At 31.3% G+C, this 11,863-nt stretch overlaps 4 protein-coding genes across 6 annotated transcripts; 1 reads left to right on the top strand and 3 right to left on the bottom strand.

The window, feature by feature from the left end:
- The first annotated feature begins 479 nt into the window (after nucleotides 1–479).
- LOC105254849 (two pore calcium channel protein 1) lies at nucleotides 480–5,689 on the top strand. Of its 3 annotated transcripts, XM_025406630.1 has the most exons (12): nucleotides 927–1,035; nucleotides 1,427–1,467; nucleotides 1,529–1,644; nucleotides 1,973–2,137; nucleotides 2,210–2,335; nucleotides 2,779–3,086; nucleotides 3,157–3,437; nucleotides 3,634–3,852; nucleotides 3,924–4,043; nucleotides 4,135–4,474; nucleotides 4,575–4,876; nucleotides 4,973–5,689. In XM_025406630.1, exons 3-12 carry the CDS (start codon nucleotides 1,549–1,551, stop codon nucleotides 5,284–5,286), a joined length of 2,271 nt encoding a protein of 756 aa, XP_025262415.1. In that variant the 5' UTR covers nucleotides 927–1,035; nucleotides 1,427–1,467; nucleotides 1,529–1,548; the 3' UTR covers nucleotides 5,287–5,689. The 3 variants fall into 3 exon arrangements, with proteins under 3 accessions (XP_011262085.1, XP_011262086.1, XP_025262415.1); XM_011263783.3 differs by having other exon boundaries at nucleotides 480–1,035; nucleotides 1,427–1,644; XM_011263784.3 differs by lacking the exon at nucleotides 1,427–1,467 and having other exon boundaries at nucleotides 480–1,035.
- Nucleotides 5,690–6,339: 650 nt separating this feature from the next.
- LOC105254848 (mevalonate kinase) lies at nucleotides 6,340–7,696 on the bottom strand. Its single transcript, XM_011263782.2, has 2 exons — nucleotides 6,757–7,696; nucleotides 6,340–6,606 (listed from the first exon to the last, which is right to left on the bottom strand). Exons 1-2 carry the CDS (start codon nucleotides 7,654–7,656, stop codon nucleotides 6,343–6,345), a joined length of 1,164 nt encoding a protein of 387 aa, XP_011262084.1. The 5' UTR covers nucleotides 7,657–7,696; the 3' UTR covers nucleotides 6,340–6,342.
- A 76-nt stretch (nucleotides 7,697–7,772) lies between these two features.
- On the bottom strand, nucleotides 7,773–11,349 carry LOC105254847 (bolA-like protein 2). The gene is made up of 3 exons (XM_011263781.3): nucleotides 11,177–11,349; nucleotides 8,083–8,177; nucleotides 7,773–7,953 (listed from the first exon to the last, which is right to left on the bottom strand). Exons 1-3 carry the CDS (start codon nucleotides 11,237–11,239, stop codon nucleotides 7,857–7,859), a joined length of 255 nt encoding a protein of 84 aa, XP_011262083.1. The 5' UTR covers nucleotides 11,240–11,349; the 3' UTR covers nucleotides 7,773–7,856.
- Nucleotides 9,383–11,319, bottom strand: LOC109609714 (probable dolichyl pyrophosphate Man9GlcNAc2 alpha-1,3-glucosyltransferase). The gene is made up of 2 exons (XM_011263780.3): nucleotides 11,177–11,319; nucleotides 9,383–11,092 (listed from the first exon to the last, which is right to left on the bottom strand). The coding sequence occupies exon 2, from the start codon at nucleotides 10,997–10,999 to the stop codon at nucleotides 9,401–9,403; it is 1,599 nt and encodes a 532-aa protein (XP_011262082.1). The 5' UTR covers nucleotides 11,000–11,092; nucleotides 11,177–11,319; the 3' UTR covers nucleotides 9,383–9,400.
- Nucleotides 11,350–11,863: the final 514 nt, after the last annotated feature.

The following is an 11,863-nucleotide window of genomic DNA, read 5'->3' on the forward strand; positions in this document are numbered from 1 at the left end:
AATACTATCATTTGATATTATATATAACATATATGTATATACAGGGTGTCCCAGTTATCTTCCGTCATCTTTCAAAGATTCCTGGGATCATCTGAAGACGATTTTTCCTCAACGAAAATGTGTGAGGCACTAATAATTTTCAGTAATATACAGTGATACTTTTATAATCAGTTAAAGTTTCGGAGCAATCGATGTATTAATTATTATTTATTGAATCCCTATTTGTAAATCATTAATATTTGAGTTCAAAGAAATAATTATCACCAATAATTATTTTTTGATAAAGCAAATTATACTTAATCTTAAATGCTACGAGGAATACAGCAACGTTCGAAGACAAATATTACGTGGAGAGGGACAATGAACTCTGTTACCACGTGTTACTCATGACATACACTGAAATTCTTGCGCAATTATTCATTAATTAAAATAATGGATTCTTGATTAGAGTCATATGATTCTTAATATCTTTTTTTATTCGCGTGAACTTTGAAAGTCGAGCAGTGGCGGATTCACGCATGCGTGTCGCACTTTCCATGTTTTGTTCCTTTCTCTCATTCGCCTTATCAATCCGCGCGTACATCTGTCTGTCTCGTTTAGTCATATGCAGGGTAAGAGAGCGCAGTCAAACTTTCTCATAATGTCAAGCGGATCGTCGATATCGATGCGCTTTAGTAGCGACAAGAACGTAAAGTATGTATATCACATGTTGGCATATATGCCTATATACATCTTCGTGCGCGTCGCGTCATCCAGTCGGCATCTGTCATCGTCCCGTGGTAGAGTCGTAGGCGTTTGTCGGCTCGCTGAATCCGCCAAGGCCGACCAAGATCTGTCAACCGTGACGTGCTGACAGAAAGCACGCGCGGAAATACGATACAGTTAGTGCAGTGTGCGTCAGCTGTGCGACGCGACGCGCGCTCCAAGCTTCAATGTCTTCGTCGCGGTCTGGCGAGCACGTCGCCGATTATGAGCGATTTAACAACGAGACAGGCCTGCCGCTCGACCAAGAGATCTCCAATGGCTCCAGTCGACGTGAGTCAGCTTGTAATTTTTACTATCCTAAATCCATCTAGATTTCCATCACTGATAATGTCATGTGTGAAATGGCTGCATAGTTACATATTTACTGTTGACAGGAAAGATATTTACTCTTCAGTGATAATATCTTTTTGACAAGACAAGCGTCTTGTCAAAAAGATATTATCACTGAAACAAATTATAACATTAGTCATTCAAATTTATGACTCTTTGCTGATAATGAGTATAGTATTCATAATTATTTTTCCAATAAATACTTTATTTAAAATTTTTATTAACTAAAGATATTGAGAAAGTTGGAGTTAATTTATATAGAGTTTCTTTAGAAAAAGTATGCTATGAATTTGTCATGTTAAAATGACCTACAAAATTATATCTCTTATAGAATATGGTTCCATGCTGTCTTCGCCTTCCTCAGAAACTTATGTAAGGTCTTCGTTTGATAATGCTAATACTGCTAATCAGATAGATTGTAAATATGAAACAGGTGAAACAGAAGCTAGAAGCATGACTGAGAATATAGTATTTACTGCGTGCGATACATCTCTTGATATGGACATGCATTGGGAAATGAATTATCATGAAGCTTCAATATTTTTAGAGGTAATTGTTCATTAATTATACATACATAAAATTATACATAATTATATATACATTTATAATTATACATACATAATTATATGTATATTTCAATAGTAGTTTGTTTATGACATAATATATGCAACATGCTTATACATATATGATCAATTATTTTTTTCAAGGATATCTAGTGTGTGTATAGCATTATACATATATACATAATGTATGTTATATAACACAAAAATGCATAGTTTATTATTCTTAGTATTGTATGTGACTGTGCAAGACAGTTTAAATTATATTAAATTGCAATCATTTTATTGTTATCAGCATTATATAAATACTTTTTTAGGAAGGTAGAAACAATGAGAAATTTGACTCTCATCCGAGACATCCTGAGGATTTGCCAGCATACCTATTAGTTCATAATAGTTGTTACAATGGATTGGATTTGCTGATTTCATTAATTCTGCTATCACTTGCATTTGTAGAAGAACCTGCTCTTCCATTATTTAAAGTATGTCATAGATGAATAAATGATACATAATACTTTTCTATCAATATTTTTCATTTATATACTTTGTTTCAGGTATCAGTGTGGGTACATGGTTCAGTAGAATTACTTGCTTTAATTACTATTGGTGTGGAATTAGCTTTAAAACTGAGATGGACTGGTTGGGCCCCTATGTTAAAACATAAACGTACAATGTTGAAAGTAAGAAATATATTGCTTAAAATTCTCTGTAAGAATGCACAAAGTGATATATTTACATAAAACATATTACAAAAAATATACAGAAATAGAATATTTGCATAATCAGATCATTTAAATAGTAGTATTTATTTATATACTTATGAATTAATATATAGTGATATAAGAATATCAGATAGCATTCATGCATTCATAACAATCAACAATCGCGTCATTCAGATGAATAATGAGTGTTGAATGATGTGACAATAAATATAGTAACTCTTTAATTTACTTACATAATAAGTTATTGAATTATAAGTAATATCAAACACATCACAATACTCTTCAATAAAATTCAAATGAAAGGAGATGATATATGATTCTTATGGAAAAAAAATTGTTGATACATCATTAAATCAGGTTATTGACTTTCTGCTAATATCTTAAATTGATTTCTGTTTCAGTGTATCACATTAATTATTATGTTTCTCGAAGCTATAACAATCCTGATACGGCAGTCTTCGCATTTTCGTGTAACGCGTGCTCTAAGACCTATCTTTCTAATAGACACAAAATATTGTGGAGGTGTAAGGAGATTTATAAGGCAGATACTTCTCACATTACCGCCTATTTTAGATATGTTGGGACTTCTTTTTTTCTTGATTATTGTATATACTGTATTAGGCTATTATATGTTCAGTGAAATGAATAGAAATTTTTCCACATTGCAAGATAGCTTCGTCAGTCTATTTGTCCTTCTTACCACTGCTAAGTGAGTAGACAATATAATTCAATGTAATTAAATTAAAACAATTATAATTTACTACTTATGCAACTTGTAGCTTTCCGGATGTAATGATGCCGTCGTATTCGCAAAATAAGTGGTACGCGATATATTTTGTATCTTATTTATGTACCATGCTATATGTAATGATGAATCTAATGTTGGCGGTAGTAAACGAAACGTTTACGTCTCGCGAACGTGACAAGTTTAAGAAACTGTTTCTACACAAGAGAAAAGCGTGTCAGCATGCTTTCAAGCTTCTGGTTTCCAAACAGGATCCCGACAAAATGCGATTCCGTCAGTTTGAAGGTTTAATGCGGTATTATGCTCCAAACAAATGTACGTATTCAAGATTATTGCTGTTTTTTAAGATTATTACTTTTTTTTATCAATATGAAACTTAAATTTCATGCCATATAATAAAAACTTAGAAAGCGAAAGTAAATTTACGTTGCATGACGATATTATATATAACTATCTAAATAAGTAATGATAACACCTGCAATTATAACGCATTGTTATATACATTTTATAGCCATACGAGACATTGTTTTAATGTTTTGCCATATGAATACATCGGGAAGTGGCGCCTTAAATAGTGAGGAATTTTTATCAATCTATGATGCTGCAACACTTCAATGGGACTTACAATATTCTAACATACCATGGTATCGAGCAACGGCGTGGCCTCTGCAAATGCTGTGCACAGGTGCCCATGTCGTTATCAAATGGTCATACTTTGAAATGTTGGTGTGTAAGTAAATGATACTTGTGTGAATGATATTCGCGAGAAAATCTTATTTCTCATTATTTGTATAATATTAGATGTTATTATTATTGGCAATTGTATCGCTATGATAATAAGAATCATAGAACCGAGCAGTAGTCTTGAGGAATCAGCACATGGATTCGCTGCATGTTGGGACACTCTATTGTTTGGAGGACGTAAGTGAAAAAAATCTTTTTTTAAAAATGAAAATAAACATATATAGAAGAAGAGAAACTTGCACAAATAAATTTACAAATAAATTTACAGTTTTTGTGGCCGAAGCATTGTCGAAGATATTAGCTCTCGGTATTCGATGTTACTTGAATTCAGGATGGAATCTCTTTGACCTGGGAACATCGATAATGACTGTTGTTGCCGCGTGCGCTCTTATTTTATTTCCCTCAGCTATATTCCTGGTTATATTCCGGCCACTCAGAACATTGAGACTATTCAAGATAAAGAAGCGCTATCGAGACGTTTTTGGTACCCTCGTGATTCTGTCTCCCCAGATGTGTTCGACGGCGATCGTTATGCTGGTCTTGTATTATTTTTTCGCGATTATCGGGATGGAATTGTTCGCCGGATATGATATGCGGAATTGCTGCAAGTTAGTGCCAAATTAATTACAATAATTAACAAAGTGAATATATTATATTTTTTGCCTCACATTTTATCCTTTTACTAATTTTTACAAATATTTTCGATAGAAATACAACCGTCGAAGATTTCTATGAGTATTCTGTCAATGGTAGCACAGCGCTGGGATATTACTATCTTAATACTTTTGACAATCTCTTAGCGAGTGGCATAACACTATTCGAATTAACAGTTGTTAATAATTGGTTTATACACATGAATGCGTACGCCGTTACCGTGGGCATGTACACGAGAATATACTTTATGATATTTTATCTAGTAACGATGATCGTATTAACTATTGTAGTATCCAGTTTCTTGGAAGCTTTTCGATTTAGGATACAATATAAAAAATCGACTTCAAAACACGATGGTAAATATTTGAACAATAAGGATTCTTTCTCTTTTTGTTTCTAGTAAAAATTTTACAACTTTTATATAATACATATTCTTGCATCTTATTTTTTAGAAGAAAAAATGCTCCACGAGGAAGTGGAATTAAAGTGGAATGAATTACAATGCATAATTGAAGATTTTAAAACTCTGGAAAATCTGCGCAACTCTTTAGTCGTTGGAGGAAGCACTTTGTTCATCGGTTCGCGACCGCGAACGCGAGAGGTTCTACAAAGAAAGATGTATACTCATGAGATAAACGAATGGATAGCTGAAGTGAAAACAGAAGAGAAGCAGTCGGTATCTAACGTAGCGCATAACATAGAAGATCCAAGTGATAGTATCTCTGATTCAGATCATCTTGTAATGAACGGCAATTTACGCCAATAAAACAATAGTATATTTATCTAGGAAAGACAAAGAGAAATAGTGGCGTTACTTATAGATCGTATTCTCAAAATTAATTTATAATTTTTGCTTATATTAGTGCAAGTGCATTTATTATATAAACTATCACTCGCTTAAATATTAATTTAAAGTTAACACAAATATTTTTTTGACAGGGTAAGATAATGTATCGACCGACGATAGAGTAAGATAATGTATTATGTGTCAGGTAAAAAATCTTTTTTTACTATCAATAGAATTCTAAGAGATACGATTAATTATATCATCAAGTTTTAATATAAATGAGTAATTTCTTTTATATTTATTTTAATACTATAAACTAGTCGAACAAAATGATTGTTCTACTTAAAAAACAATCTTTATGATGCCTTGTATTGATGCATATTATAATTTCATTATATAATTAATACGAGGTAGATATATAATTATACTTTGATATTATTATATCAGATATATGCAATATCTGTATATCAGTATATCTGTAGATCATCATATCTGTATATCAGATCAAAATATTTTGATATAATTTTGATGTATAAGATAAGCAGTGTTAGCTTTGTTGTTTTTTATAAAAGTTTTATTTACAATTAATTATTGCAATTTTAATTTAATTAAAGTATATATCACTAAAGTTGGCTCGAGAGGATATTATAGGATTTGGCGCAAAATGATACTTATGCTTCTATTTATTTATAAATTTGGATGAAATTTTTATTACTCTAAAAGTCAAAATATAAAGAAAATATTTTTTCTCTTTCGGGTCGGTTCTTGTATATGGCGCAAATAAATAATAGTAATTGACAAATTAAGCATATGTGATATTGTTGTTACATATTATACTATAGTATGAAAGAATATTTCATAACTATCTTTCCTGATCCTTCTATAATGTAATAACCATGCTTTATTATTTAATATATAGAATTATAAAATTCCCCATTCTTTGTTTGTCTTTTCATTAAAACATCATTGTAATTAAGTTTTATACTTAATACTTATACATATTATGTTGATGATTCTAACACTAATCTTATCTCATTATATATGTTCAATCGTCACTCCGTTGCAACCTAAACTGGTTCTATTGACACCGAAACCTTCTCTTGTTAATAATTCACAGAGGAACGTAATATGTATGTCATCAATATTTGGCTGTAACAAAATATATGCGTATCCACCTCCACCAGCGCCTGTGAGTTTCCCCGCAAATGAGTGATCTCGTGCTATTGAGCAAATGATGTCCAGCTTCGAATGTGATACATCTAATGCACTAAGTAATGCTTGATTCGTACGGACGAGAGCCTGTAAAACGTATGACTATATATTAAGCAGACTATAATTTTCAGTGAATATATATGAATCTTTCATGCGGAGACAACGCACAATTAATTGAATTTATTAATTGAAATATGTAATGAAATAATGTTAAAGTTCGCAGAATGTGAGACTTACAAATAAGTTTTTGTATCGTGATTCCAGGAGATCTGCATCATTAGTTGACTGAATATCATATATTTCACGAAGTATCTGAAGAGCCGCCTTTGATACAGCATCAATGCTGTCGAAGATCGGATCAATGATTGCGGGATAAGATTGTCTCATCTTTATCACTCGTTCTAGCAGATCTTTCGTATTCCGACTGATCATCGAATTAACTAACAGAATATTCAAGCTTGGCATATTAGGCAGTATATTCACTGGCTCTCCCCGTTGGAATTTTATTATTGAGCCATATGTGCATACGCTGTTGTCGATTCCAGAAGGAGAACCGTGCATAATTCGCTCGCAGCTCAGAGCATATTTTGAAATTTTCTCGAGATCGTCTTCGTTGAATGTATTATGAACATCACTCTTCTGTAGACGTGCCCAGTGGAAAAAGCACGCTGCAATACAAACTGCAAACGATGCCGAACTACCCAAACCTGCGCCGATCGTTAATTCCGTAGATAAATGCAGGGAGAAAGATTTAATTTGCATCTGTTCTTCATAAGCGATATAAATGAGCAAATAAAGTATCGCTTGCAAGCTTAACTTCTGCTGCTTTGAACCGGTATATGTGCCAGAAAAATCTTTTTTTAAGGTGATAAATTGTTCGACTTGATCAAGTAATCGATTAGTATTCTCGTTAAACGGGTAAGAAGGCTGAAAGCACTCTAAAATTACATCTAAAGGTATACTTAAACACAAATGAATATCAGGACAATTTATATCGATATTGTTTAAATCTTGTTCGTTGAATTTGAGCTTAGTTCGTAAATTTAAGCTAGCTGCAAGAGCAGTTTTTCCATATACTACCGCATGTTCTCCGTGTAAAATCACCTTGCCCGGTGCGGATATACTGAATTGAATCATTTTTATAAGTAAAAATGATCTTTTATTTAAAAAAATGATGTAATATTAAGTAGAAAAAAAATTAGAGATTTGTGCTTTCATACAGAAATAAAACTACCATTATTAGAAACGTAAAACGGTTAACGTAAAACGGTTGTGAGAAAAGTAATCAATTTTCTTTAATTATGAAATTTACGAAGAAATTTAATAAGATTCAACAGTCAGGTTTTTGTTTTTTCCCATTGTTCTGGTGTTAATGTTGTTACTGAAATAGCATGAATTGCCTTCAGTTCTTCTTCCAAGACTCCATACACAAGCCTGTGTGTGTGAATTATATATTTCATTATTGAAATTTTATATCAGTTTATTTTAAAATGTTTCAATGAAAAGGTATGTATTGAAATTACATTTTTATAATGCATATAATTTGTGAAAATAATATATTACCTGTGACGTTGCAGGGTGGGCTTTCCTTGAAATAAATCAGAAACAACAATCACCGAGAACTTGGCGCCGCAACCATCAGATTGATCTACCACCTCCTGTAATAAGGTATTTTATGAATAATATATCTTTGTAAAGCCACTAAAAATTAGTAACAATATCTGCTGTGTGGAATATATTTGCGACTTCATATTTATTCTGTTATCTTTCATTGCTTTGTTAAACATAAATTATCTTGTTATTTTCTTAGATTGATGATATTAATAAAAAGATGCATTAATAAAATTTTATCGCACAAATCTTTTTGTTATATTGTTTTTGCTCTTTGAATATCGTTTATCTTTTTTCTGTTATTATTAATAATTAATAAATAATATACAGAACAAAATTTTGTAAAACATGTTTTTAGAACATTATAGATGATATTAAGATCATTTATTTTTAATAAACTGTGTCATATATCACTTATAGTCAAAACACCTAAACGTAATTACGAACTTCTTTTTATATCATCGTTGATATAAAAGCGTTCAATTAAAGTTTCAATAGATGTCGATTAAAATTTAAAAAAAAATAAAATTTATATTTTATATATTTATTTTACAAAGACTGCAAGGCAACTAGTTTGAAGTAATTCTTTCGTATGACTGAGACTTACTATGAAAATATACTGATTTTAAATGCAAATTAAAAAAAGTTTTAAAGCAAGGTTTGAAAATAGATATCTTATCTTATTCTGAATATCGAAGTATGTATAGTAAACTAAAAAATATGTATGTTCATATTTTTATGTATATATATATAATCATATTAATAATTCTATTAATTTTCATAGATATAAATTAGTATTGTATAATTTTGTGTTGTATTTTTTATTATGGATAGATATTCATAAATTGTAATATATAATGTACTATTTATAAATTACGGAAATTATAAACTAAAATAAAATAAAACTTTTTAATTTGAACTTTTTATCATATAGTTTAATTATTATTCTTATTAAAAAGATCAAGACTTGTTTAGATCGATATTCTAGACAGAAGAATGCGTAATAAAGAAATATTTCATCAAGAAAAAAAGATAGTTTGATGTACATCATATTGTCAATATTAAACTTGTGTTCTTTAATGAAAATTGTTCACATAATTGATTTCCGCGATAACATTACGCGTTTACGATAAAATTAGTACAGCAAGAGAATCAATTAATGTCGCAGAAACAAGGGCCAAGAAGAAATTAAATTCGACTCTATAAAAACAAATTTTTATTTATTATTTATAACAATTTATACATTTTTTATTTTCAATAACTGCATCACTCAATGTGACTTAACTTTACTCATCAGAATCTCTTTCTTTAGTACAAATAGTTGGACATAGTTGAAATATACAAAAAAGCCTAGAAAATGTCCACATGAATATATCGATATTAAAAGAGAAAATAAATCAGGATATTTTTCAGGAGGTTTTACAAATTTACTGACGACAGAGAGAAGTAACACACCTGAAATGGATACATAAAACGCAATGAAGAGCCATTTTTTATTATAGCTTGGAAAATTTGAAAAGAATTTATTTTTCTTATACTGTTGTATTTTATTCTTTGATCTTGATGTATTCTTATTTAACAAACTTTTCGTTTTGTCGTTGTAAAATATGTCAGACCACATCCAAGAAACAAAACAGAAATAAAAAATTATTGTGCCAAGATAAGCAAGGTATAGCTCATCTTTTATATATAATGGTAGCATACTGAAATGTGAAATGATCAAAAACCAAAAGCAAAGAAAAGGATCATTATGAAAATGCAATAAAATTGGTATGGCAACTAAAAGTATAGATTTCTCGTGAACTTGGAATGAGAAAAGGAAAAATGCTAAGGCAGAATTTATAAGAGAAAGTATAAATGTATTTTTTGTAGGTAAAAAATATAAATTGATGCAACTCGGTAGCATTGCGCATGTTGTTACCGTTAAACAAATCTTAGCTAATTGCATGTTTGTAAAAATCTGTCGTAATTTACAGAAAACATTGATTGCACACCAAACATTGGCAACTTTATCTTCAAATACACCTCTGGAAAACGGGAATAATCTGAGCACTGTATTGAAAAATAAATCCCTACTTTTGAAAAATGGCATCCAAATAATGCAAAATGTTAATAATACCACAAAAGAGATGCATATCAACATGCGAATACAGAAAAACCAAGATTTTGTCTTATTGGGTATATGATTCCCAAGTATGTAAAAGAAAAATGATAAAGCATGATATAACTCCATTTGTTTATAGTTTAGTGCTAAAACAAATAGAATTGAGCTAAGGATGACTGAATCTTGCATCATAGCAGCTACAGCAGCTACGAAGAAACCCAGCGACACGCAATTGTATTGAAAATGTCCATGATCTATTAATATTATTCCTGGATAAATCAATATTGTTAAAAGGACAACATCTCTTCTCTTAAATTTGAATATGTTGGACTCATTAAATCCATGACTGTCTGACAAACGCAAATTGATTATAAAATATATAATTGCTGGTATATAAATTAATATGTCTGCAATTAAGACAGTCAGTCTCATGAAGTGCTTATGCTCTACAGTCTCGAATCCTCTGGATTCCTGCAGTTTTACAAAAGATGGATCTATCCTATTCGCAATGTGACCTAATAAAAGACTGTGGTATGCTGTTAAAGGTGGATAGTCTAAACCCCAATATTGTAGATCATTATCTGTGGTATTGATATACCACTTATCAAGGGGTAGGTTCAACGTGATTTCTTGCCAGTGTCGCTGTGCTTCATAATCTCCATACATAGGAGGCTTGCCCTCTCCGCTGTGAGAATGATGAATAATGCAGCATCTCAAAAGAACGGCAAAGCAGGAGATCAAAGCGAGTTGCAGTTTTCCCTGCATTCTCCCTTATGCGAGGTCCCGAGAGTAAGTTTATCGCTCCGAAATTTATCCTCGAATCGCAAAACTAATCGGCAAGAATTTCGAGAATAGTTCCTGGCAAAACGACACGTCATCATACGTGGCACAAGTATAGGAAAGGAATAAAAAAAAGAACCGATAAAAGAATTATTTACGTACCACGTGTGAAGCTTTCAATCCCTCTGTCACTTTGTCTTTAATATGTTCTTCGCTATATGGCATACTCAAATATCTGCTTTTAACAAAGCAGATATTTACTACTATTAAATACTATTAAATGCTATTATTAAATGCCACTACTAAATTTTTCTTAACCAATGAAATGATGTAAATGAACATCATGGAAGTGAGGAGTGATGCCAGAAGGGATACAGGGGCGTAGTCAAGTAGAAGAGCAGGCAAGGAAACTGACAGAGAAGTTTCGCTGCCCGGTAAGCAAAAAAAAAGGAACAATATTTATGAAAAAATGTTATTGTTAATAATACAATATTCCAAACAACTTGCAAATATTTCGGCTAAAAAATTAATAGAATTATTTTTAAATTGCTTGATTTTTCAAGAGCGGACAGAAAGCTACAAGAGCAGGCAAAGCTTTTGCCCCCTTACCTCTCTGGCTACGCCCCTGAATGGATATGCTGACAATCGGCAACTTATCCATTGACAAGCGAGATTTAAACCATAAACATAATAAAAATAGGTAGATCGACATTATTGACAATTATAATTCGTGTCCCCAATGCCATCTATCCTAACTTTTTGGAATCTCTTATCTAGTTCTATCATATGTTACCTTCTGTGAACGTCCGTGGACCCTGATTTTCTAATTCATATCCACGTTTTTGATGT

Source organism: Camponotus floridanus, unplaced genomic scaffold, assembly GCF_003227725.1.
Source record: "Camponotus floridanus strain SB8 unplaced genomic scaffold, Cflo_v7.5 scaffold15, whole genome shotgun sequence".
NCBI lineage: Eukaryota > Metazoa > Arthropoda > Insecta > Hymenoptera > Formicidae > Camponotus > Camponotus floridanus.

Bases quoted from the DNA above. Each gene is read 5' to 3' on its own strand.
- LOC105254849 (XM_011263783.3), top strand. From the start codon at position 933: ATGTCTTCGTCGCGGTCTGGCGAGCACGTCGCCGATTATGAGCGATTT. The intron at 1,036-1,426 runs GTGAGTCAGCTT...TATCTCTTATAG, and splicing joins CTCCAATGGCTCCAGTCGAC to AATATGGTTCCATGCTGTCT. The intron at 4,044-4,134 runs GTAAGTGAAAAA...ATAAATTTACAG, and splicing joins CACTCTATTGTTTGGAGGAC to TTTTTGTGGCCGAAGCATTG.
- LOC105254848 (XM_011263782.2), bottom strand. From the start codon at position 7,656: ATGATTCAATTCAGTATATCCGCACCGGGCAAGGTGATTTTACACGGA. The intron at 6,607-6,756 runs GTAAGTCTCACA...TACGTTTTACAG, and splicing joins CACGATACAAAAACTTATTT to GCTCTCGTCCGTACGAATCA.
- LOC109609714 (XM_011263780.3), bottom strand. From the start codon at position 10,999: ATGCAGGGAAAACTGCAACTCGCTTTGATCTCCTGCTTTGCCGTTCTT.
- LOC105254847 (XM_011263781.3), bottom strand. From the start codon at position 11,239: ATGCCATATAGCGAAGAACATATTAAAGACAAAGTGACAGAGGGATTG. The intron at 8,178-11,176 runs GTACGTAAATAA...ACCTTATTACAG, and splicing joins GATTGAAAGCTTCACACGTG to GAGGTGGTAGATCAATCTGA. The intron at 7,954-8,082 runs GTAATATATTAT...TCACACACACAG, and splicing joins CCCACCCTGCAACGTCACAG to GCTTGTGTATGGAGTCTTGG.